Genomic DNA, 27,102 nt, shown 5'->3' on the forward strand with positions numbered 1-27,102 from the left:
GTTCTGCGCTTCGACAATATTGATTGTCAGTTAGTACAGGCTGTCAGCCTGCCGTGGTTAACCTACCAGTTGTTGGAGAGACAATCATGAGCAATTAAGAATCACATTTCACAGTTTCAAATGCATCCATATTGCCACTTTATTCAAAACCCTTTTTTTCATGTTGGAAAGTACATTGGTGAGAGAGAAGGAGTTCTCTTTTTTCCCCCTGCCAACCATATTTTCGTTGCTGGCCAAATTAAGAGAGAAATATATTGCTCATAAACTTGCTGCAGTTTCTTGATTAAAATCTTAGATGCAGCACTCCTTTCAACATCAATCTATAATAATAAGGAGGGAGCACATTGCATTGCATGTCTTTGTGTTGTGCCTTAGATGCAAAGCACCAGGGAAGCATCAGGGAAAGATTCAGCTGCAGAACAAGCAGTAGCGCAATGAGAAAAGGACCATTCTTTGCGAGGACGGACCTTTGCGATTTGAAACAGGGAAAAGGATAGGAAGATTAAAACCAAGAAGAGCCGAAGGCTTAGCAGCTGAAGTTACAACAGTGCTGGCTATGCAGCAATTACGGGAATGGCTGATAGAAGCAGGGTGGCAAAGTGCTGAAATCAACCTGTTACACCAAGAAAAAGAGCCCACGTGACATGAAACACAGAGTGCTACACAGCCCCAAAATCAGCAGTGCCCAGAAAGCTTGTGGCTCTTGTCACCCCTCTGCCAAGCATCTTTCAAGGCTTTGGTAGCTGGTGGCCTTTTAGAGGGAAATATCAGAGACGCTGGGTCTGGGCACTCTCTTACCATAACTCAATGTGTTACGAAGCCTGTGCCAGGCACTGTGCACATTATGTCGTGACAAACTCTGTGCATACCATCACCTTGGCTGGTGGTTTCAGTCCAAACACCTGGGAGCCATCTCAACCTCAGGAGCCAACACAATTTAGAAGGACTTCAGGCAAAGACAAATCCTGCCTCCTTTTCCAGAACTTTTCCAAACCAAATCATTTCCTAAAAGCAACAAAAATCTATCAGTTCTTCCAAGAGAGCACACCACTCAGCCTCAAAAGAGATTTCTGACCATCAGATGACTCCCTCCACAGGGTTTCTCAGCACTTGGAACCTCAGGAGCCCTTCCCACACCTCTGCTACCGATGTCTCATGAAATCCATGCATGGTCTGGGTCTGTAATGCTCAGGGGAATGGGACCAGGAGCAGCACTGGCAGGTTTCACTGGTGGCAATATGCCCCTTGCAGAACACGTGAGGTTCTACCTTACATGCAAGGAAGGCAAGTAAATGCCAGGTCATATACAAAAACCATATACATCATTCAGAGATTGTCAAAAGCAACTAGCAGAAAATATCATCACGCACTTCACAATTAAGAGGCTTAGAAAACCAAGTTGTTTGTGAACCTCTCCATGGAAAGGGTTTCTTTCCCACCTCACGCTCCCCTCCATCCCATCAACATTACAAAAAACCGCAAATCCTGAGCAACATCAAAATGGACCAAGCCAGCAATGGACCTCAGCCAAGTCCCACAGTGCTGCCTTGGCATTGCAGCACTGGCGGATTAATCAAGCGAAATCTTCATGATTTAGGATGTCAGCAGAAGTATTTCAGAAATGATCGACAATTTGGGCCAGCAGTACTAGCAAATGAAAGGTGCTGAAAATGGGGAATCACAAGAAAAAAGGGAAATTATGTAGCTGAATAATATTGAGAAATCATCTCCCACACGCATATGTACACAGGTTCTGATACCAAGGCTGGTATGAGTATAAAAGTGAAGAGTTTCATCTTTAGTAAGACTTTGTCAATTCCAAACTTAGATTAAAGGGATTTCTATGCAGTAGCGCTCTCTGACCATCTTCACCTCTCCTCTGTACAAAACACAAGTTTGTGGTTTCACAATCACATTTTCCGATTTTTAAAACATGTTTTCTCTGCCAGCTTGCTTTGTGAGAAACACGCTGAAACTGCAAGAGAAACTGTCTCGATGGAGGAAACTGAAATGGCTTCGTGTATGACACGCGAACAATGGAACAAAGTAAACACTGACAAAAATAGAAAGCAGTGCTTTATTTTTTCTCTGATCTTTAATTTTTAGGGGATATTTGTGATTACAGAGAACTTCCAACATTTCAGGCAAATGGGAATTTTTTAAACAACTGATGTAATAGAGAGTTTAGGTGTTAGCATGCGATGAAACAATATCTTATTCTTACTGACAGCAGGATACAAAAATTTCTTGTATTTAGGACTCTTCCTGAAACTAGCAAGAACGATGGATAAATGTCTTTAAATGGACTGCAGATCTTTGCATCACACTCAACTAAACGCTCTGTCTCTTTGATTCTTCTAGGATAAAACATTCAAGAAAACTAAACATGATTTTCCCCCCTCTTCTATGTTTGCCTTTGAGTTGAGAAGTTTTCTATCAAGTGATTCAAGCTGTAGAAAACATCAAGTACCCTGAGAACCTTGCTATGATTTATGATCCCCAAAATCTTGATCCTGATACCACAGATGAGAAACTTGGATCCATATTGAGAAAATGACTTGATCTTATGCTAATCTCGATCAAACTGTTGACACTGACATTAAGCAAACATACTAGAATGTAATTACATTTTACACTGATCTATAAAATATTCATGTAATAATAATGAATACATACATGCAATCATACAATATCATCATCATAAACTGTGGTCAAATACATACGATATTTGCAATGCTTATACCTTGTTCATATAAATAAATATTCATTAGAACTGAAACTAATTACTGCATGGTTGATGACAGCTGAGAATATTAAGCACCACTACTGAATTATGCCTTCAACGGCAATTTTGAAATGACATTCATTTTCAAGTTGCAGGTCAGTTTATTTGTCCAGCTATGATAATATTTTTTTCCAGTGGAAAGAATAATGTTTATACTAATTGTCATGAGAATGTCTAAGCATTTTCTGTGACTAGTAATCAGATTAGGGAGCTGCGAGTGTCTGTAAGTACACCAATGCTAGTCTATTTTCATATTTAAAATTGGCCTTTCCCACAGCTCATTCAAGTTTATGTTCGAGCCACATGTCCCACAGATAAATAAACAGATGCTCTATATAAAGAGTTAGATCATATTCTGAATGAGTGAGGAACATATGTCATCATTAAGGGAAGCTTCGGTGCCAACGCTGGCATTAAGGTAGAGGAAAGAAAACAAGGAAGAACTTGAAATAGAGCAACATAATCCCAAGGAAGTTGTCAAAACCAGAAGAGAGGTTATTTGTGCTAGAGTTGGCAATAAAGTGTTGCTCGGCAGTTTTGGTTGAAAAACAAAAGAATAGCAAGAGGAAATTTTGATTTTTAATTAGAAAACATCCTCTGTTGTTGGTAGTTTTGGGCTGAAACTAAAAATTATGGGGTTTTTTACCTCAACATGCCAAACCCCTAAGTTTTGTTTGAACATAACTTTTTGCAGGGGATTTAAGGTGCCCAGTTTTCCAACGAAAGCAACAACAAAATGAATAAAACTGAAATTTCCCAAGAATATTTCTCTTTGTTGGAAGTCTTTTTTTTTTTTTTCCAGTAAGAAATTTTCATGGAAGTTTTTTTTTCACATGCCACTGATGAAAGGAGGATATCCAGATATAGCTGATAATAGATATTTACTGTCTGAATGCAACTAGATGACACTGTTTTTATTGTTACTATTGTGTTGTGTGCTTCATAAATAGAGACTGGAAAGACAGTTCATGCCCAAAAGATCATTGTAATCTAAATATAAGTCTAGAGGCTTTATTTATAAAATGTACAGAATCAGGGTTTTTTAACTGCATGCAGAAATATTGTTCAGAGAAAAATACTGTGCACACAAAAAGAACTTTAGTTCCCAGGTTTGGGGAAAATCATAAGTGAAAAATCGTGTTATAAGTACAAAAAAAAAAAAAGAAAAAGTTATCTGCAAATGCCTCATGAATTTATGTGCAAGTTGATCATAGCAAATGACAGAGGACTAACACAGAAAACCTGGAAAAGACTGAAGAGCTCCCTGAAGAACCAGAAGAGGGAGGGGAGTCTGTGATGGGCAGAGGAGAGATCATTGATGCGGTCAGAGGGTTTATGTAGGATATTGTTTCAGGTGACGGTTGATTTCCTAAATCACAAGCATCCTAAGATACATCCAAAGGTGCAGTGAATAAAAATGCACAAAGCACTGGAAGGGCAGAGCTGCTGTTACACCGATTTTTATCTCTAAATTTGCTAAGAAAGGGTTTATTTCTTGGATGAAATCCACAAGAACTGAGGGATCCGAGGGTGGGAAGGGAGAGCCTGTCTCGAGGAAAGGAAAAGACCCATTTCCCTGCTATCGGTGTAGCATGGTGGGATCAGGAAATTTGGGACCAGGCTGGGGATCCTCTGGCTGGTGGTACGCAGGGGAGGTGGGACGTTCTGCATCTGCACATCGTGCACCACCTCCAGAGGAGGTTGCTGGATTTAGCGAGCAGCTTTTTGCTGCTGGTTGCATCGGTCAGTGTCGGCGTCTAAAGATTTGGCAGTACGCGGCCGGATCTGTGTGAGACTTGGCTGCCTGCACCATCTTTTTATGCACTTAATTTGAGAAATGAGTACACCAGAAATTTCTGATGGCCTGATGCGACAGAAAACATCCAGTGCTCTGTAAGCTGAAAACCTCCTATAAAGCCCCAGACCCAGGTGTAGTCCTGTCTGAAGGAAACACCCGCCTGGCACTCCAGATTTGGAAAAGAAACTTTACCAGGGAACTTGTCGGAAGGGTTTTGGAGCAGGACCATTGACACTAACAAGTTTTGGGCTATTTCCTCCTCACGGTTGTGCAACTGCCCTTCTGCCCAGGTCTTCAGCACTGCCCCTACATGAGTCCCACACCAACCAGCCCCTGCTGAGGGGTCCTGAATGTTTGGGAGTGAAGGAAAGGGGCAGCCTGGTCCAGGGTGGCCACTTAAGGTTGTCTTCTCCCAGATGTTGTGGCCATCACCAGCCGCTCTGGGTCTCTTGGATGGGCAGGTGGTCTGAGGTTGACTGGAAGGAGAGCAGAGCCGTGGTTTGCCGAACGCAGTCAGCGGACGCTGGCAGCCGGTCGGCAATCGGGTACGTTCCTACCTCACTCCAGCTATTTCATTTATGTGACAGTTTGTGGGAAACATCTGGCACAGCATCTGACTGACACGTCTCCAGCTACAGAAAGCTGAGAAAAATCAAAGCACCCACCAGAGATAACAAAATGCATTTTTATGCATCTTAAGCCTCATTCTTTTCTCTCAGCCACCAGACCCGAGCCGGGGGTAATTCAGCTAAAGTCAGTGAAGGACAGGCTAAAGGTAGTATGAACTTTGGTTAAAATGTTGCTGCCTCATGAGACAATCCCTGAACCAGGCCATCCAGGTTCTCCTACTCGCACCATCACTGATTTTGTGTACGACCCTAGGCAAGTCATTCTTTCTTTCCCTCACTTCAGTTTCTCTCTCTAAATGAGGGAAACAAGAGAGTGCTTTGGTCACACATGTTGATATCTGCCAGAGCAGTGTAGAAGAGTTAAATGTAATTACAGCCATTCTGGCTGCATTGACGATTGTACGTAACTTTTGGTGATCATCCAACAGCCAAAAGTAAAACAGGACCAGGAGCTGGAAGGTGAAACATTTTCAGTTCAGTCTGAATGTGTAGAGCATGTTTTTAGGGCAGACGAGGAACCACTGCAACGGCTTACCAATGACCATGGTGGATTCTCCACGCAGAGTACCTACAGGCAGTCTGGGTGTTTTTCTGACATTAAAGATAGAGGTTCTAGAGGACTAGAATGGTGTTTTAACATTCAGCTTTCCTTCATCCAACAGCTGATGTCCTCGCTACTATAAATTAAAGATAATGCTATTATGTGAGGGAAACCCAGGTCTCTGCAGGGCTCAGATACACGATCCAGTTACTGCAAGAGAACAAGCTACCTCATGTCAGCTGAGATGTGGTAACTCCGTGCGTACTTGCTCCTACAAGCAATAACAATAGCTCCCTACAGCAACCGTGTGCTATTTCAGTTTTGCTTTCCCCACCACAAGAAGTGCCATTCCACTGCCTTCACAAGAGACGAAGCATGCACACGGTTGTAACAGTTGCCCAGCTCAGTTGGGCTGACAAGCACTAGCTTGTCAAATGGCAGTAACTCAATCGAATGTCTGAGCACTAATATTGAAACTCCACTAAAAATGAGAAGACCTCTTCGGAGATGTGTTCATTCTTAAGACATCACAAAAATGGATGTGGTTTTGCAGTGGAGAAGTTCAAACAGGTAGCCCGCAATCTTCTCCCCGGGTCTATGTGAAGCTCTCCAGCTTCATAACCAGTCACTGCTGCTGCTATCCACACTTGCTGCTTAAAATACTCTCTGCTGTTGGAATACACCAGAACAGCCCTCCTCCCACATCCAGCCCCCATACAGAATGATCTCAATGCAAAAGAAATGACAAAAAGAGTGGTTTTGGCAATAATTAGGTCAATTAGAATGTAACAAGGAGAGTGGTCTAGACATAGATGGCATTTAAATTAGCAACATTTGGGTTCTTCAGTTCAATCACCTATTTAATCATCAGTTCATCTATGTGAATTCCTAGCAAATTAGAGAATTTGCTAATTTAACATACCCTGAAGGTGGTGACTAAATTATGTATCAATGTCACTGATGCCTGCTCTGTCTAAAGCATAAGAGAAACGCAGCCAGGCTCTTCAGAGAGGGGCTTTGGTGTCACATGTTCTCCAGGGACCACACAAAATGCTGTGTTTCAGAAAGGTTTGTAAGGTTAAAAAAGACACTTTGGTTCTGCATTAGCCAATCCAAATTTCATTTAAGCTTTCCTCATCCAAACCTGAAGCCCATGCACAAAGCCACCGACAAAAGAGAGGGAACTGAAATAAATTTAATTCTCAACATGTCCTGTAGTCCAAAGTGGCAGGAGGCCATTTTTGAAGCCAAGGGTAATGAACAATAATCACTTTTATAAGCAATACAGTATAAGTAGATTTGAAAGTGGGAGATGATGCAGGAAACCATAGCGTCCTCTTACATGATATGCTAAGAAACTGATCCTGTGGCTTGCATAGCACTTTTCGCAGGCCAGACAAGGTGCCATCAGTCTCTCCTGGTGGGGCTAACCCTTACCTGGGTGAAACTGTCCCCTGTGGAAAGCCTGCACAAGAGTTATCCATCACTCAGGTTGCTCCTCTAATTGCAAGTGGCACATAAAAAAGTCTCTTCTGGCTTTATAATTGATGCCCTGCCAGAAGCCAAAGCGTTGTCCTTCCTCTGGGGCTCAGATGTGATCCTCTCACATCCTTCTTCAAAACTGACAGGGACTTCAGCGAGGCTGAAATCAAGCTCTGAAGAAAACAAGTTTATGGTGCACCTCTGAAAGGGGTCTTTGTAGAAAACATGGGTGGGGAGGGAATGGAAGATGAGGAAGTTGGAACAAATCTGGGAGGAAAACAAAACTGGAATTTTTGAAAAGTCTGATTCTATGCTGCACAACCTGCATGTTTTACCCTCTTTCCTGTTCACTTTAATTTTAGACTCAGCAATTGGAGGAAGCCCCTACTGTGTAGTCAGTACCAGATTGAGGAGTCAATCTTGGGCCCTGCCTAGAGCAAAAAAAGGGATACTATTTGTCACACACAGTAGCTCTGCTTAAGCATCCCCTAGAAAAGGGCATGCTCCTGCCCGTGAGACCAGGCTGACAGTCCCAGAGATCCCTTCAGGTATGGTGGAGGGAGTGGTACCTCTACAGGTAAGAGGCAGCATCGTTCCAGCGAGAGGTGTGCTTTGTCAGCACACCGTCATCTGCAGGGGTTTCTGAGAGGTTACCTGGTGACTTGAAAACAGGCCTACCGTCAAAGAGTTCAGATGCTTCTTGAGTGGTATTCAAATGCCTAGAGATATAGGGATGGGTGCAGCCTTGGCAAGATTTTAAAAGCAAGATAAGGAGAAATGAATAATTAGGCATCTGACTGGAGCTGAAAATTCACATCTTTCCTCAGGATTGGTGAACTGCTTTGGCTAAAATAAGATGCAATTTGAATCTTTGCCAGTTGCTTGTATTAAACTGAACCCTTTTTTTTTTCCCCTTAAGATCAGAGATTGCTTTGTTCAATGTTGAAGCACGTCAGAAATTCTTCTGTGAACCTTGGAAGTCTAAGTGGGGGGAGTGGAGGAGAAGGAGTTACCATACTGCTGCATTTGGCACCGGGTGCAACCGAGTGAATGCTGCCTCCAGGTCTGGGTCTGTGATTCAGCAGGGATTTTGATAAATTAAAGAGGCTGCATAGATGCAGGTACCCACCTTGCTACCTCTCCATGCCTGTTTCAGGACATTTGGCTTGGTTAAATATAAACTCCAAAGAGAGGGTCCCTCTGCTCACCCCAGGGCTGGCTGTTTTCGGAGGCGTTTGCCCTTCAGCCCAGGACCTTGCAGAGAGACCAGCTTTTTTCCAGAGCCACTTGCTGGCTTTAAAATGAGTTGCTCCCTTCCCAGATGGGCCTGATAACAGGGAGCTGGCTGGCCCCAGGCCCTCGGAATTGTAAAAGGTTGCAGGCACCACCGCTGCAGCCCAGAGCAGAACCAGGAGAGGGGTTACAAGAAAAACTCCCTTTGATTTCAGCAGAAAGTGAGATTATTTGGGCAATAAATGAATACAGCAAGTACATGCTAACGTGGCCAGATCTGAAATGAAAATAAAGACAATTTTAGCATTCCTTTACAGTGCCTGATTGAAGAATTTGGTCACATGGCAGGAAAGAAGGTCACTGAAGAGAGCTCTTTTAACAGAAGCCCATTTTAAACTGGTCACATGCCTTTTCATTCTCTGATGTGAGTCTCCTCTTCCTTCATCTTTATTTACATTGATCTGTTTCCATATTTTGCTTTGAATTGCAGGCAGACTTTTCTCTATTAGCCAGTTTGAAGGGGTGGTGGAGGCATCCCCACTCAACTCCTGTTTGCCCCATGCCCAAGAGGAATCATTTTTCCTAATGAAAGAGCATTAGGGCAATCTCATTGACACGATGCATTTTATGCTGACTGGTCAAGATCAATTCTAGAAACAGACTGTAGCACGCGAGTGTTTCTACTCTTCCATTTGTCTCTGCAGACAGGCACACTTCAAATACATTCCACGCCACATCACGGACCAGAACAAAAGGTTTGCATCTAAAACGGTGGGACTCATAGCTAACATTATCAGAAGTGTTGCATAGTGATGCCACTGTAGTAAAACACAGATTTCTATCGGAGAAACATATATCATGCTCAGAAGGATAGCAGCATTTGTAAAAGCATGCAGTACATAATGAGAATTTCATCATGCAGAGCAAGGAGACTTGTCAGCGGCTACAAAGCAATAGATTTAATTCATACCTGAGAATAATTTGATCTTCAGTTTTCCTCCACACTACTTACTACACCCAAACAGCTTGTACGAGCTATTGACGGGCAGAAATTGTCGAGGAGTTATGGCTTTTTAAGACCTGACTTTCTCAGCACTTACAAATGCAAGAGCAGAATGCTGATTAGCTCTAAGATGACATATGCATAAAAAAAGGACCTCAAGAATATAATAATTCAAGGCTACTTAAAACGAAAGGTGTTTTTGTAAACATTACGCAAATATTGATTTGGGGAATCTGAGCTCCGAGCCGAAAGCCAGGCTGAATGCATTTCCAGGGAGTGTGCAGTTAGTACCTCAACCGTGATAAGATTACAATGAGCATTTTTGACTATTGCTAACCATAAACAGAAATTTGAGCTGTGAGGGTCAACGCAGTGACTCAGCAATCCAAGTTATTTCACCCTGCTGCAGCCAGAGAACTGCAGTTTAGTTTCCAGAACCACGTTTAGGATTTCCAGGGGGAACAGGAGATGAGTCAGGGAATTAGAGCAACCTTGCATTACTTAACTAGTGCTTGTGGCTTGATCAGTGGCACTGGGAAAGCTCTGCTGTAGGGAACCCCTGCAACAGTGTCGCAGTGTGCTTGCTGTTACAGAGCGCTGTGGAAGCTGCCAGTGCTGTCAGATGTCGGGGGGGTGGAAATAGGGGAGAGAAGGAAAAAAAAAAAAAAGATCAGCAAATCATGTGAGAATTTACTGTAGCATTGCACGGGAGATAATACTTACCTTATTGTGCATGGACTGATGCATACTATATCCCAGCTGTGATGCAGGTAGACACAAAACTTTATATCCCATGGCTCAGAAATACTGCTATTTTCAAGGTACAGCCAATCCCCGGTAAACTGGAACGCACACAAAACCCACAACGTTCCTAGAGCAGGAGTGTGTCCTCACCGGTCAGCTGCAATGTCAGGCAGGTGATTAACAAATGCCTGGATAAAATGAGTGAGGTCTTGTTTATCAACCACCATACTATTAATTAGCTCACATGTCAATATTAATTGAAGTGATTTGTATTAATAATGGTCGTCTCTGCAAGGTGTATGGCATACCTGCAGGGATCTGTATTTGCTCCTGCGCTTAACTTTTGGCAAATATTCTCACCTAGGAGATATCTTCACAATTTCAAAATACTAATTTTTTGAGAGATAACTAGCTGTGTAACTAATGGCTATTTATTAATAGAACCTATACGCGGAAAACCATCACCTAACAACTACGACTGAAATAAAAACAGAGTAACAGTGTTATGTAAGAAACTGTCTAGCTGAAGCCGTGTCATAAAAAAGCTCCAATGACACACATAAGGGGGGTAACATTATTTGCAAATTATAATAATAGCTTTCCACATCTGTTCTCACGAAGAGGGAAAGCTGCGTGGCTGCTGGTATTTTATTTAAGGTTTGAATCTATCCATATTGCTTTACATTTTCTAAAAAAATCTATGACTCTCTTCGTTTTACTTTTTCTTACTTTGTTAAAGGCAATGCTGTAGCTCAGGTTACTCTGGGGTTGTCATCGTCCCAGGCTCAGGTTGAGCCTCTTCTGGAATTGAATTGTCCCAGGTGTGCTTTCAATTTAAAAATGACTCTGTGAGGACAAATATTAGGGCAATCACAGCTGCTTCTGTGCTACTAAACATGATTGTTATTCTATCATTTATAGGATTGCCAGAGCTCCCTGGTGCTGTGCAGTGTCCTGGCACCTCACAAGAGGCAACGTCTGCCCCAAGGATCCTATAATCAAAGAACAGCGAAGGGGCTGGGGGAAGGGAATTAATCAATGATTGATTTTCTCTGCATTAAATACAGGAGTGTCTGAGGTATGGAGATTAAATGACTTGGCTAGGTTATGCAGAGAGTCTATAAAAGAATTGGGAATTGAAAGTAGCCCTCTTCCATCTAAATTCAGACATGTTGAGTCATCAGTCAATAACAAGACTGATTTCCATGGCAGTAGCGTTCGGAGGCTTTAATCAGGTTTCATGTCCTATTATGCTGGGTACTGTGTAAATATAGAATAACAGATACTCTCTGCAGGCATGTGCTTAAACAGATCCCTGCTGATTTCAGTGGAACTCTACATGTCCAGAAGGATTCCCTGGGGTAGATCTGATTTTCTAAATAGGGATGAGATGCAGTAGGTGGGAGTAAAACCTGCAGGATTTATGGGGAACAGATTATAGGGGAACAGATTATAGGTAACGGGATCACAGGGGTGCCTGCGTAAGGTATGCAGTGTAGCAGTTGATGACTTGTTTTATTTATTAATTATGGAAGAGGGTAAATGAACAAGGGAAAATCATAAACTTTTTCAGTGGGAGTCTGGTACCTATGTGCTTTGAAGTGTCTGAGTACTGGTGTTTTAGTGAATTGCAAAGTTTTCCTGCCCAAGAATAAATCAAAAGCACTTAAAACAACTGCAGCAAAGCTCTTTTCCATTTTTTCACATAAATAAGTCTTTAGCAAAGAGTAACCTCTTTGCTAACTTAAAAGGTGGGACGGTGAAAGGTAAATGGAGAATAAAGATGCTATAATGGGAAGAACCATGAGCACATTTGGAGGACATCTGCTGAGATGTTATCGGTGGCAAAAAGAAGCCCTGCCCATCTGGTGACATCATTTTCTACAACTTCCAGCCTGTCCTGGCAGGCTCAGGGGCTGCAGCGGGAACGCTGCGTGAGAGCCAGGCTGGATGCGGCAGAAAAATACAGTGGGCCTGATTCCCTCCAGGCTGGCAACGAATATCTGGCTGAGGAGCAGCCAGTTCTCCAGCCGAATGCAGATGACAAGGCTGAGGGCAGTAAAGACTGCAAGGCAGGTCAACAGGTTGATTTCTTTCACAGTTGCCCTTATCATTTTAATATTTAGCATGTATGTCAGACAAGCACCGAGGAGCTCCTGCAGAGACTGTGCTCAGCACTGGACACGGACATGCCGAGAGGTAGGTCCTGTCCACACAGCCCCGAAGGGATGGATGGCCCTGTAATCCACAGCCTCTGAGTGGACCCAGCTTAATGCGTGAGCCTTTCTGTTCAAGGCTGGGATGGGAAGTTCAGCAGACAGGCCATATTTGATGACTTGAGGTCCAGGAAAACTGATGTTATGTGCTGAGCGTGGTGAGGGGTGGGGTGGTGAGGGCAACCAAGTAGGTACTTGTTATATCAGCACACACGCAGGGTTTTTTAGCCTGAATTCTGCAGTGTTTGTGCATGTGCCTGGTTCTTATTCCTAATATCTTCTTAAACTTATTCTTCTTCCTAATGTTTTCTTAACTTCTGGATACCATCAGCTCATGTGGCAGCAATGTTTTCAATGGCTGTGTCTACATTAGCACATCTGAATCAGGAGTGTGCTACCGAAACAAATCTCCTGATCATACCGATTTACTGTGCTTCAGTTTGTATCATGGACCAATCTGGGAGTGCATCAACTGGGCTCCCTTCCCGTGAACCTAAAGCAGTGAGATCCTCCAGACCAGTTCACGTGAACTCTGGCCACCACTGGGCATGCAGTCGTAGGACCCCGTTGCAGCTAGCCCGAAGCACCCCCACTCCACTGGAACACCTTTGGTGTGGTGATGGGGTCCTCCACACCAACGGAGTGATTACTCCAGAAAACCACTCCTCCAGGGCCACTACTGCTCACGCAGAGCAAGCACAGCTCAGCTTGTTCCCCACAGGAATCTTCAGGCCAGGGGGAGAAGAAGAATGTTCAGGCTTGGAGAGGAGCCCTGCCACTCAAAGCAAGATCGACATAACTCTGGCCACAGGGTGCAACAGCCATGAACCTATCTGTAGGCACAGCTAACAAGAGCAGTGTTGGTGTAGCTTTACTGTGTAGTAAAAGCACTCAGAAGTTTTGTGACAATAAGAAGTCAGGCAGAAAAGGAGACCTTAGTGATGTCACCGAGGGCAAGGGGTAGCACGAGCTCAAACCTGATCAGACATCAAAGAACTACAGGAGGGAGATGCTCAAACAGAAAAAAAAAATTATATATATTTAAAATATGTTTATTTATATATATATAAATATTTATATAATATATAAATTATTACTGGGGCTCTCCTTTCATAAGACTGCTTGTTGTATTATAAATAAAGCAGAAACTCCTCTCCCTTGTTGCTCCATAAGCCATTGCTTTTTGGTTGGTGTCTGATTGGCATGACTGCAGAAACAGGGACGCAGCAGGGCTCTGAAGTAAAGAGAGCACCAAAGATATGAATTCATCTTTCCTCTCTTTTCCTGCTTTTATGCATGGTAGTGTCTTCTCTTTTACCTATGACATGCGAATACAGATGAAGACATCACTAAGTGCAATTTTATGGCTGCAGTAGCCAGAGGGTCAGACCAGGATGATGCTGAAACGGTCACTTCTGCCCTTAAAAAAGTTTCCAAACCATACAATTTTGAGGAAGTGTTTCAAAGGGTAGCAGATTTTTGCATGCATGCAGATGCCATTAAAAATGCACTGAAGAAATTAAAAGCAATCCCTTCTCATCTGGCGTTAATATACAAATAATATAAAAACCTGCCAGTCCACTGGATAAATGTCATACGTATACACATTTTAAAGGATCTAGGAAACCCCTGTCACCATAGCACCTAAAACCTTAACAGCTCGATTACAGCTCTTGATCTCTAGGGAACTGCAAATGTCATGAGGAAGACTGACCTGCTCTGCGCTGGCTTTCCCCTGGAGCTCAAAGCAGCCAGAACCAGTGCTCCAAGAACCCACTGCTGTGTGAGTGCCTGCTTCCAGCAGCACAGTTGCTGCTCCTTCCACGTTTCCGTGTGGGGATCTGCAGGGGTAAACTGGAAAAAAACTGTAAAAAAAAAAAATCACTGAAACTGCACCCAAGTTAACGTGCCCACATTGTGCTTGACTCTGTAATTTTAGGTGAAGAGCATAATCAGCGTTGGGTGTGGGAGAGTTGGGAATGCACCAGGAGCCTGGAAGTTTTTACTTTTCTTTTAATATGTGTCTATAACTTCAGTATTTCCATCTCAGAGGATTTGCCTTTCTGACTAGAGTTAAGATTGTGATGTTTCTTCACACAGATCATTGGAATTTTCTGCATTTTCAGGTATCCTCCCAGAACTAAGAACTCAAGACATGTTATTTTATAAGCAAGGGGGAAAAGCAGCGGTTTGAAGCAGACTTCAGTCCCTTCAGATCAAAACCCATGTCTTCTGATGTGTCTCCATGTTGCCTAATGGTGCCTGGTCCAGGCAGGGACTTGGGGTTATTACTGTAACAACAAAAGCAGCTGTGGTGGTATATGGGACAGACCTGATACACTTGCTATTTTTGTACATTCTATATCTAACTAGTGCATTTTCTATGCAAACCAGTTCAGTTCCTGTTTATATAGCAAATTCCCCATAGCGTGTTTGCTGCCCGTTGTCACGGCTGTCATCATTCCTGGTCAAGAGGACTGTACTGCTCTCACTTTGGAGTTTGTCAGCAGCGTTCGTGACCCAGCCAGAAAAAGCTCTTTGCGGGACTGCGAAGCGTGCCTTCTTCCTCCTGCTCCAGCTGGAGAAAGCCCACCGCCATCCCAGGGCTGTCCAGCTTGAGCACCCTGGTGACCGGGAACAGAAGCTGGAAACCAGACCTAGGGCTCCTGTCCAATCTTTCCCAGGACTTTTAGCAAGCCATTGGGAAGAGCTCCCAAAAACGCTTCAACAAACAGGTGTCATTCAGTTTGCTGCTCTTCATGTTACCAGTTTAGCTGACACTTAGTCTTGTAGGAATTTCATTGGAGAAGTACAAACAAAATCATACATTTATTCAAAAGATGGATTTCTAAAAAGGAAAATTACAATGTTTCGGTACGACTACATTCATTATTTTTTCCAGATAGCCTGCTATTGTTTTGCTATTGAGAAATACACCTTCAAACACTGGATTCATTCAATTTTAGAAGCACAGCTATGTTTATTATATTTGGTGCCATGAAACGCACTTTTAATTTGTATTTTTATTGAGCTAGATTTCTGTTTGAGACCAAACCTGAGTTGTTTAAAAGCTGTTAATGCCTAGACTGAGATACTAGCTCTGTAATTCTAATAGGATGTCATATAGTCTCTTCCTTTGAGTACCTTTGAGTACAGCCCACCTTTTTAAAAGGGAGGAACAAATTCACTGTTGACCCATAAAGGTGCTGTCATTACTTGCAATCACGGAACAGAACTTGTTCTACTGGGGGTTAACTCAATAATTCCACTTCATTTTACCGTGCTAGTCTTTCTTCTTATGTGTGACTGGATAAAAAACCATTTTTATCCCAAGCTGCTTAATTTTAACATTTTAAAATAACTTTTAAAAGTTACATCAAATTGTATGTTACCTACATATGTGTCAAAAATGGATGAGGAGTGCCTGCTCTTCTGGCGTGGTATTGATACGCTGTTTGGCATTCAACCATTCTTTGCCACTAACCCTTACGTTCAGTATTTTTAGGTAATATAATACCAAGGAACAGTTGATGCACCTTATCCTGAAGCACTTAATAAGCTAGAGTCAACAGATGTGAAATTTGAGGACGCGCTCAGGGAAATCTAGGGACTTCCCTGAAAATTAGGGTTATAGACTATAATCCCATTGATGATAACTGAGTGATAAAACCCACATTGTTTGCATTTATAACAATTCTTGAGTGATTTCATTGTTCTCAAAAGAAAAAAAAAAGCTGCTTTTGTTCATTGTCAATACAAAGTCACTCTTGTTGTTGCAGACCAGGCACTTCCTACTTCACCTGGGTATTTTTATCCACAGTACTTTGCTGTGTTTGAAAGATAAGCCCTTACTCCAGACGCTGAACCGCACTTCCCCCTCAACTTTGGGGAATGTCAGATCCAGATCAGGATCCAAACTTTCTAGTTTCGGCCTGTCTTTCATCATTGTAAATCAACAATTGCCAAATCTAAACAATCTGTTCGTGTTGAAATTTGGGGTTTTTTTTAATTGCACTTCCTTTCTAGCAAACAACTGAGGTTTATTTTCTTCTCTTCGGGACAGAAAACTGTTTACTGTATGACCTTATTTTTTAAACTGCTGCTTCATTTGCAGGGGGAAGTCCTAATGACCTTGCTCACCACACAGCCTGGGAGCTTATCAATCAGGACAGGGTTTGGCAGGAAGGCAAGAAAGCTCTCCGGCAATCAGATCTATTACCAGAGATCCCCCTGCCTGGACAGAAGAGTCTTACAGCCTGTGAACTGCTGTACTTACACATGCTCTTTCTTGCTAGGTGTAACTGCGGTCTGAAGACTCAAAATTAGTTCAAAAATTAATTTTCTTCTTGTTTTTGTTAAGTTCGATACATGTCCTCTGAGCTGCCTGCAAACTTTGCACACTGATGATTAATTTGATTTTAAATGTATCTTTAATGCCTACCTACATTTTAATCTACGCTAAATATTCTGTACGTAATGCAGAGTAGGTCGAAATGTGATCAGAAACCCAGATTTTTCCTTTCCATTACCTTTGCATCTTAGAGAGTTCTCACAGCCATTTATTTCATTCTGCCCTGGTATCAACAGAAATCTTTCCACTGCCTGCAGCAGATGAGGATCTGACTCTAAACTAGGTAACTGGGCCTGTACCACACGGTCTGCTTATTCCGCTAAGTTGCCCAAATGGTACATTTTTAAAACTGTGCTGAAATATGCCCCAGTAAACCTAAAGGACAGCCACAGAAAATGCCACGCTGGTATAGCAGCTTTGCCAGGAGGAACTGGTCTGTTCCTCGGTGGGAACGGAGGTCTTGCTCTTTCTCCCTGCACCATGAAGAAGAGTGAAGCCTTTCCTCCTCTGTCTTCGTCGCTGGCTCCTCTGCACGCTGGTGTACCCAAAATCCAGCGATCCATTTGATGCTCAGGAACCCTCATGACAGCTAGGATTAGACAGACTGAGTAGATCAAAATGAAAGAAGAAAGTGAATTTCACTAAATGTGTGCAATCATTCAAATGATGTGGTAGAAAAGCCTCTTACTGTATCAAACAGGTTTGCTACCAGTGTAAAGGCAGAGTCGTATTCCCCAGCTTTACTGCTGTAAATGCCTTTTATGCACCTTTATTTTAAGAGTGTAAAGCTGTGGGAAGATGTGCTGTTTTCTAAATTCCAGCTAGCCTCCGACTGCAGAAACGCGCTTATCAGCGATCATACGTTTCTGAAGAAACGCAATCAGTTCTTACAGCCCAGTTAGCGTTTATGGCTCTGTCAATTAGAAAATAAACAAAATCCCTTAATGACCAAAGAGGGCAAATTTTGATACTGGAAGCGCGGAGCGCTAATAAATCTGTCAAAGGCATTTCCACAACGTCGTTTTTCAGAGCAGGACAGCTCTTAAAAATCTGACAACACGCTGCCACGCTGCAAAGCCATAGTTCAAGTCATTCGTGATGTTTTGAGCCATTCCTGCTGCGAGAGCAGGGCGGCCTCGAGCGCAGCGAGGCGGCGAGGAGAGCAGCGTCCAGCCCCACCGCCCCGGCCCCTTCGCCGCCCAGAGTCCCCGGGGCCGTGGCCTAACCTCTCCAAGCCTCGCAGCCCGCCTGCTGAGCAAAGGGATGTCGGAATAACCCCCCCGAGGTACCGCGATACCGTATCATTTAATCAGTTGGTATTCCACGGGCACGAGGGGAAGCTCCGAGCGCAGGGTGAGCGGACTGGCACCCCCTGCTTTTGCCGGGGAAGCTTGCTGGTGGCACCCCAAGAGGTTTTACGGGGGCCCGGCCCTTCCCCGGAGGTTGAAATGCCGGGCGGCGGGGTCGGGCCCCTGGTTTTTGGGGGTAAATCGTCCACGCTCCGGGCACCAGGCTCCTAAGGCTGGGCGGCTTCCCGCAGGGCCCGGTTAGGAGAGGCCACATCACCTCACGGGGCACGGCGTCCCAAACGCCCGGGTCAAGGGGCCGGCGCGGGACCCCTCCGCCGGGCCGCCCCGGGGCCAGGCCGCGCCGGGGGCCCGGAAACGCCGCCCTCGGGGCCTGGGGCCGGCCTGGCGGGTGGGCGGAGGGGGGCGGCGGCGGCAGCGGCGGGCGCTGCCCCGCCGCGCTGAGGGGAGCTCGGAGGGCGGCGAAGCGGGGCCGGGCGGCGAGCCCCTCGGCGGCGAACTCCCCCCAGACCCCCTCCGTCCTGCCCGCCCCCCCCCCCCCCCCCACCGGGGAGCGGAGCGGCGCGGAGCGGGGCGGCCCCTCAGCGCGGCGGGCGGGAAGCGGCGCGGCGGCGGTAGGACCCGGCGGCCGCTCCCCGGAGGATGTGAGCGAGCGCCGCGGAGACGCGTGTGGGACGAGCCCGGCCCCGGCTGCGGGAGCTCGGCCCGGTGGCGTGGGGGGGCGGCGGCGGCGGTTGCGGGGGGGGCTGCTTGAGCGAGGCGAGGGGCGGCCTCCCCCCCTCCTCCCGGCCGGAGGCAGGGCGGCGGCGGGGACGAGGCGGAGCGGCGGGGAAGGCAAGCCGGCAGCCGGAGCGGGCGTGTGAGCCCCATGGGCCGAGCGCCTGCGAGAGGGGGAGGAGGAGCCGCCCCGCCGCCCGCCGCCCGGGGATGGTGAGGAGGCGGCGGCTGCCGGGAGCCCAGTGAGGCCTTCGCTCGGCACCCGCCGGAGAGCCCGCCTCGCCAGCCTCCCCCTTCCCCCCGCTCGCTCGCTCGCTCGCTGGCTCGCTCCCCCCTTCCCTCCCCTTCCCCTGCCTCCCTCCCCGGCTCCCTTTCCCTGCCGCCGCCACCCTCCCATCACCTCCTCCCCGGGGCTCCAGCCATGTAAGTGACCCGCTCCCCCGGCTGGGAAGGGCTGGGGGAAGGAAGCGACGGGGACGGGGACGGGGCCTGCTCCGCTCGGCCGCGCCGTGCCGGGCCGTGCCCGCCGCATTGTGCCGGCCCGGGAAGGGAAGGGAAGGGAGCGGGGGTCGGCCGCCCTCCGCCTTCCCCGGGCGGCGGCCGCTGACCCACCTAGGCCGCGGCGGCGGGTGGGGGGCTGCCCCACCGCCCCCCTCCCGGGGCACGGCCGGGCTGCGGAGCCCCGGGGTGGCCGGGCGAGGTTGAGGGGGGGGAGCCGAAGGGGGCCGGGCTGCGGGCGGCCCCCGGCCAGCGTCCTGCCGGCGGGCCCGGGGCGGACAGGAAGCCGTTGGCTGCCCCGGGATGCGGTGGGTGAGAGGGGCGGCGGGGCGGGGGGCTCCCCCCGGCGGCCCTCGGGCCGGCCCCGGCTCCCTCGCAGCCACGGCCCTTCCAGCGCCGGGGGGGGGGGGGGCTGGGGCCGCTCGGGACCTGCCCGAGCATCCCCCGGGGAAACGGGGGTGGCGGGGAGGGGGGGTGTGCGTATTTCTAAAACTGTGGCAAATAAGTCGCCAAGTGCCCCCCCCCCCCTTCTCTCCCACCCCCCCGCCTTCTCCCACCTCACCCGCCCCCATTTTCTCCCCTTGTCTTCTGTAGCCGCGTTGTTCAGCCCAGCTCCGCTTTGCGGACCACTGAGTGTTTGCCGACGGGGGTGAGATTATCTCCGTGGGCATTTGGCGTGTGTAGGTGGCTGTGCAGCGTTTGTGGACTTGATTTTTTTTTTTTATTTTGCAGTCGTGTTTTGCAGAGCTGTAGGGAGCTGTCTGCAGATGCCCCCCTGCCCCCCCCCCCCCCCCCAGGTGAAATTCTGCAGTTGCTGAAATGTTCTTGGATACTTCTAGGACTTTTGCTCCTGTTTCTTTATAAAACACATAATTATAATCAAATATATGAACGTGCTGGGACTTTTTATATATTTTACTGACAGTACGCTACTGATGCTAATGCAGCTTGCACCTTATCGGTATCTCCCCCTCCTCCCGCCCCCCCTAGGGAAAGTATTTAACTGTTTTTCTTCCTGCTTTGTTTTCCTACCACCACTAACATATAAGAAGCAAATCCCTGATTTGCTCTTGTTTGTTTTATTTATACCACAGGAGGGATGTACATTTCAAAATACAGTTATAAAGGGGAGTTACTAACACTTAATTCAGAAGAATATTTGTTTACAGGTAAATAAATTTGACATACTGCATGACTAGTAATTACTTTTATGTAGTAGTTAATTTCCTGATGACAGCCACAACATTTGTCTGAGTTAACAGATTTAAAGACACTGTGGAACTGCCTTTGATTTTTTTTAAATAGGAGAGTTTTTGTTGTGTGCAGTGTTTGTAGAACTGTTTTTGGTGTGCAGCAGTGCTAAATTTAAGAATTGATCCAATGTCTACAAGTTAACTTGCAGCTCCAGCATTCACTTGCTGGCTTATAAAAACGTCCTGTAAGTGATTACATTAAGAATTAAATAGGTTCATGACTGACTTGATTTGTTTGGGGACAGAACAAAACTTCTGTTATAAATACTTTAAAATGGAATTTGATTAAATGCATCTCAAGTTGGTACAGAAGTTCTGAGCAGCACAGTTCTTAAATTATATGAGCATAAACTGTAAAAGGACTTGTTCTTGTTTGGGAACATAAAGAGGATTTTGTCTGGGCTGTGTCTTTGACAGAGAGGGTATGAAGAAGTCTCTTTTCTGCCATCACTCAGTTTTGAAATAGGCAGCTTAGTTTGTCCTATCAAACTGTAGTTGTGGTTGCAGCTTGGACAGCTGGATGTCGTAACTCTGGCCCCTCACCTGAACAATATTAACCTCCTGTCTATTGATCAGCAAAGGCATGAGAGCACAAGTATTGCAAATTACAGTTTCCTAAACCTAGATTAGGCTAACAGATTGAAAGAAAAGTGGATGTGACTTCAGAGATTTTCTTTTTCTCTGCTTACCATTTTTCCTATAGCTTGGTGTCAGAGAACCCTTTCAGAACCTTGTGATAAGCTGCACTTGCTGCCATGAAGTACCAGTTTAGTGGTGGTGTCATTCAACACAGAACATTAATAGCAAGTACTAGTGACCACACCTAACTCGTGGCCCACAGTGCATTTTTGTAAAGTAAGCTAAGATGCTGGAACAACCTGGTCCTTCTAAGCTTTCTTGAAAGCTGTCTGCCCAGATTTGGTAACTGGGTCACGGTGCGAAGCTACTGCAGGCTTAGTGGGCCTTGACTGCCTTGGAACCGCTGCTGCTCCTGCGAAACACCCAAGGCAGGATTTGCATAATGCAGGAGATGTACTTCACTGGTCAAAGCCTGGTGGGAACACCTATCTGTATGCTCCACTTGAGATGTTGGCTGGTGCCCAACTTTGTTGTGTCTGTGCTGTTCAGGTGCAATTGGCTGTCAGCTGTGAGCTCACACGGGGATCTGGGATCTACTGTGGGAAGAGAGCTTAGGTTGCTCATGATATCCCATGTAATGGGCCCAAACACACACCCCTTTGCCCTGCTCCAGTTCCTGTGTGTTTTATCTGCTCTCATGACAGCATCATGTGGCCAAGGTAGGCAAACATGGGCAGCTGGATCCTCTTGCCTGGTCTTGCTGCTGTACATTATAAGAACATTAGGGCTCAGGGTGTCCAGGGGGCATCAGGACTGTGCCACACCAGGGCGGTGGGCATTGGTAGCTGGTGGTGTGATGGGCAAAGTGTTAGTTGGAGCATGCTTCGCTGTAACCTGCTTTCTGATCTGGGCTAACTGTTACAGCCTGGACACAGTCTAACATACCAGGTGAGGCAGCAGCAGGACCGAGGTTGGTGGGTCTGATCCTCCTTCAGTCTCTTGCTTACTCATTTAGGATGAGAGGAAATGGCCTCAAGTTGCGGCACGGGAGATTTAGGTTAGATATTAGGAAAAATTTCTTTACTGAGAGGGTTGTCAGACATTGGAGTAGGCTGCCCAGGGAAGTGGATGAGTCACCATCCTTGGAGGTATTCAAAAAGTGAGTAGACGGGGTACTTCAGGACATGGTTTAGTGGGCATGGATGATGGTTGGACTTGAAGGTCTTTTCCAACCTAAATGATTTTATGATTCTAAGATAAGGTGATTACCATAGATGCTCCTGCATCCTGTAAGCTTACATTTCAGCCTTCAGCGTTACGGAAGAATTCCTTTTCTTCCTGCTCTGCTTTAGGTTGTGAGTAGAAACGAATATAAAATTTCATCTTGGAAGGAGGACGAGGAGGACAGATATCTCTTGATTTTGTAGAGACAAAAGAAGGTGAGCATAGTAAATGGAAGAGAACGAGAGAAGGAGCTCTAACGCGACTCACCCAAATACGGAAAAGACTGTTCTGCTCCACCTTCTGTTGGTCGGTTGGTTTGACTGACTCCTTAAAGCAGGTTTCGCTGCTGCAGTGCCTAGGGAAGTGAGTTATCTCATTGTTTATGAAGAAGTTAATAACCTTTAAGGAACATAGGCGTAAAACCAGCGTCACCATGATATGATGCTGATGTCATGCCATTCATGATTTACTGCACTTCAGCCGCGTGAGGAATACTTTGGTATTGAAAAAGGTATTACAGAAATGCATATTGAAAAACAAGCAAACAGAAGGCTAAGAGAAAGACGGAGTTGTTTAGCTTTTGACAGCATTCAGTCATGTGCAGACACAGGCTGGAGCAGCCAGGTCATACTTACCTCAGATGCCCTCAGTTCACTGGGAACCATTCCTAGATGGCCATAAATGAGGACTGTAATCATTCTTTTTTTTTTTTTATTTTTTTTTCTTTCCCCTCTAAGGATTTTATGGAAAAGGAACTTTCTCTGGTTTATGCATCTTCAGTAGTATGTTGACCTGTAGTTAACTTGCTCTTCTATTCCGAGAAATTACTCTTACTTGCTGCCACTGTCTTCAATAGCTTCTTTTACTAAAATAGATATATTAGGCACAGCTTGAAAGTGTGTTTTAAAATATACCAGATAGAGCGGGTTTGCTGCTGTTGGAGCTGTGTCTATGGACATCTTGTTGGACAGCGAGAAGGGATCTGCAGCTCTTTGCAGTGTGAAGAAAAAATAGCTTAAGTTCCTCCTTATAAAATAAGCGCTCTGGCATAGCTGACTGAAGGACCAAGGCAGAGCCCATGCTGCAGGTTGGTGTCAGGGAGTGTTTAGTGTTTTCCCACTTCGTTGCGCTGTGCTACCCAATCTTCTGTGCATGGCTCCTTTATAATACCCTCTTCTACTCCCTTCACCACCCCTCTCCCTTTGAAGCGGATGGGCAGATAAAGATGCATCCCTGATAGCAGGGCTGCAGTAGCAAGTGGGCAGTGTTTCGTGGGTAGAAATTGTAGGGAAAAGGCAGTCCAAACTTTCTGGACACCACAGAGAGTAGAAAAAGTAGTTCCTCTGAACTTTGGGTTTCTTTGTTGAACTGCTTTTTTGGGCTGTATTGTCATTCAAATTCAGATTACGAGATGACAGTTTAGCCGATGAGCAGGAGGCTGCAAAGTGGTAATCTTGGCAAGCATTAACCCAGAAAAACCTGCAGTAAGTTAGCTGCAGATTGCAGAATTTTGGGCCTTTGTGCTTTTTTCTGCTTTTAATAAGAGGATTGTCCTTTCTACAGACTAATTTGGCTCGTAGCTTCCTTCTTTATGTATGGTTATTGAAAAGGATATTGATTGATCATTGCAGCTACATCGCTGAATTCAAGATGCAGAGGTAGGTTGCACAGTTCCTGCGTTCTGTTACAGCACAACATTAGAAGCGTTAACTTTCACAGCTGGGTGTTGCATTTCCAGACGTAAGCTGTGATAATCTTAGGGGTTTTGTTCAACACTTTGCAAATGGCTCGATGCTTAAATGAAGCCTCTAAATGAGGTCTAGCCTCCTCTTGACATCAACAAGTAAGTCTAGCTCGCATGACTATTGTGCATGCAATTTTGAAAGGAGAATGAAAGCCTGCTGTGTTTGTCAGGTTCTGTCCTAATTGTTCTGGAGCTAAAGGGGTTTGTTCCAAGGTAACTCTGGCAGCTCTGGGTTACTGGTCTCTATTCTCATATTTATTTGTGAAATCAAGGAATTCTTACACGTCACTCGTTCAATGTAATTTTTTGTGTTTTCCCTCCCTCAGGCAAATGTCTTGTCTGTTTCTTGGAGTTGGTAATTATAACCAGTGAGATATGGCAGATTTGTAATGTAGAAAAAAAACCCCACTGCCTTGTTTCTGGGGAAAAACTAGAAAATAAAGTGTTACCGGAAAAGCTGAGGAATAGTGATAAACAGTGAAAGTTCACAGGCAAAGGATCAGGAGAGTGACCTCGTTTCTCCCAGTCCGTTTCTGCTGGCAGTGATGGAACTTGTTCAAGTTTGACCTTGCTTTGAAGGCTGCCCATTTCAGAGCACTGGTGATGTACGGTACAGAGCCCTCTGTCTCAGCTGGGGTTTCAATTCTAGGTTGGATTCATTTTGACCACCTGTTTCTTCCATCCAGGGTTGTGTCTTAGTGAGTTATGGGGAATTAGTTGCTTTTTAATCTAGTTTCTGATGGATGGCTATCACCTGCATGCTCTGCGATAATTGATGCCCGCGTGCCAAATGCATGCAGAGATGGTGTATATTTGTTAGGTGGGAATGTGATATCTTTGTGGTTGGAGACAGACTCCAGTAAAAGCCAGGTCTTTGGTGGCAGTTTACAAATGCTGCTGGGTTTTGTTTTATTAGACTTCTTGGTTACTGCTGGGAATTTGTCACCAATTACGTTTTTTGATCACCCAAGTAATACCGAATTGAATGGCAGTATGGACACTTCGGAGAGCACAGAAGTCATTAAAGAAAAACAAACAGAGAACATTTGTACCATAAGCGGAAAAATAACCAGATTCAATTTAGAAAAATAATAAAAGCTAATGCATTTGGGAAGAGATTACTTTCAATGAGGGAGAGAAATGTGAAGAGCATTTCTGTGGTAGTCAGCCATGAGCTAGACACATTTTCAATACAATATGGCAGTTTTGAGCTATTTAGATAGGGACTTCATCTCATAAAGCAGAAGGGTAAAAATCCTAAGTTTTACTTAGGTGTATTTCATTGTGAGAAAGACAGCAGCAAACTGCAGGGAAGAGCAATAAAATTGATCAGGGTGCTATAAGGGCTGATTTAGGATAACAGAAAGGTATGTGAGCTTACCTGAGATTCTCTGTATACCTCTAGGAGAGGTAGGAGTTTTGAAAATCGAAGGTAGAGAAGACACTTTTTGGGGAGTCGAGATCTGAGTGGGATTAACAGGGATGATGCTGAAGGTAGGAAAATCAGAAGCAGAGTATTGGGAATTTTGACTGTCAGAGGTTTATCTCGAGGATGATAGTTGATAGACTGCTATACCAGGCTGTAAAGAAACCTTCAAAAAGAGCTTCTGGAAGTCGTCTTACCAGGAAATATCGTTGTTGAGAGTGAGGTGGTGTTGGAGAGATGGAGGTCTACTGGGCAATGTCTTGCATCTACCTCTAATCCAGACAGTGTCTGGTGATGTTGTGAATCTGCCCATGATCAACCTGCTTGGTGAAGAAGCAGGACTTTAGCAAGCACATATTTTGGCACCTCTACCCGCCAAGATGTCAAAATCTTTGTGAAGAGCTAAGCCGTCATTCAGGATTTGTAATAATAATAAAAAAAAACACCCCAAACCAACAACCCAGCAATGAAAGCTAGTCCCTGTTCTATACCTTACTGTACACATGTGACATGCTTCAAAATGATGGTGCGCTCTTCTTTTGATCCTTTTAGAAATAGCTGAGAAGGAGAAAAACGGAAAAAAAGCCCCCATCCCTTTTGTGGAGCCTTCTGCGGGAGTTCAGGAATTTCAACAGAGTGATCTTTTGGCATAAACTGGTTTTTCAAGAGACATTCCTGCCATTATGAATGAAGTAGCAATAGTGAAGGAAGGGTGGCTTCACAAACGAGGTAAGTGTCTCTTTGCTTCAGGACAGTAGATTGACTTTATCTCGTGCGGTGATCTGTCCTTTAGCAGCAGCGTATCTTCAAATAGTCCATTATTTTCCCATTCACTCTAATAGGAAACAGCATATAAGGACTGTGCATGATTTTCTCTCAAGTTTGAGAAAACGCACATGTAAGGGGTCTTCTCTGGGTGCGTGTGCGTGTGTGTGCACTGACAACTGTGTCAACTGCTTTGAAAATTATGATAAAGATAGCAACTGAGGAGATGCTACTTAGAGTGTTAAAGGTTAAACTGCAGCAAATTGTTTCAGTTTATATGTAAGTCTAGTTTTTCTTTCTGTGTTAGAAGATAAAATTGTCTTGAGGTGAATCTTCATGTGAATGGTGGAAAATACGCCTGTATTTTGCGAGCAATGCAGTGCTCTTGCAGAGTCTTGCTACAGAACGTGCTATTTTGTTTGGGTCGAACCGCACTTGGTACCAGTGTCCTAGACAGGAAGAATAGCCTTGAGTTTGTGCACTCTGTGCATTTCTGTTGTACCACTAATGATACTTGATTTTTATAAAAAGTCTTTATTCTTGACTGGGTGGCAAAACTGAAATAAGAGTCATGTGTACCATTACGCTTTTTGCATTCTTGAATGTTTTATTCCCAAAACAGTGGGTTTATTCTTTTTTTGGGGGGTAGGAGGCTGTTTGTTTTCAAGTACAACAGCATTGCTGCTATAAGTTACTTGACTTACCTGTTTCTTTGTATTCTACTATCATTTCTTGGAAAGGAGAGAGCGGTGTAGGTACTTTCCATAATATCATCATTTTTTTGGACCAAAACCAGAATCTGTGTAC

The 27,102-nt window shown here is 45.2% G+C and overlaps 1 protein-coding gene and 1 long non-coding RNA gene across 6 annotated transcripts in view; one reads left to right on the top strand and one right to left on the bottom strand.

Annotated features, from left to right (window-relative positions):
* Nucleotides 1-1,536: 1,536 nt before the first annotated feature.
* On the bottom strand, nt 1,537-18,755 carry LOC138685403 (uncharacterized). 2 transcript variants are annotated; one of them, XR_011324637.1, is made up of 5 exons: nt 18,637-18,755; nt 14,146-14,296; nt 13,529-13,749; nt 10,195-10,313; nt 1,537-7,502 (listed from the first exon to the last, which is right to left on the bottom strand). It is a non-coding gene; the product is annotated as an uncharacterized lncRNA (long non-coding RNA). The 2 variants fall into 2 exon arrangements; XR_011324638.1 differs by lacking the exons at nt 13,529-13,749; nt 18,637-18,755 and having other exon boundaries at nt 10,195-10,403; nt 14,146-18,502.
* Nucleotides 18,603-27,102, top strand: part of AKT1 (AKT serine/threonine kinase 1) — a 74,914-nt gene continuing 66,414 nt past the window's right edge. Inside the window, exons 1-2 of one of the 4 annotated variants that reach the window (XM_069783308.1) lie at nt 18,603-18,733; nt 26,083-26,259. In XM_069783308.1, coding sequence (XP_069639409.1) covers nt 26,214-26,259 — 46 coding nt within the window. In that variant the 5' untranslated portion in view covers nt 18,603-18,733; nt 26,083-26,213. Of the gene's footprint in view, nt 18,734-18,869; nt 19,230-20,392; nt 20,474-23,942; nt 24,019-26,082; nt 26,260-27,102 lie in introns of those variants that run through there. The other 3 variants (XM_069783306.1, XM_069783307.1, XM_069783309.1) reach the window with 3 other exon arrangements.

Source organism: Haliaeetus albicilla, chromosome 5 (assembly GCF_947461875.1).
Source record: "Haliaeetus albicilla chromosome 5, bHalAlb1.1, whole genome shotgun sequence".
NCBI classification, from domain to species: Eukaryota; Metazoa; Chordata; class Aves; order Accipitriformes; family Accipitridae; genus Haliaeetus; species Haliaeetus albicilla.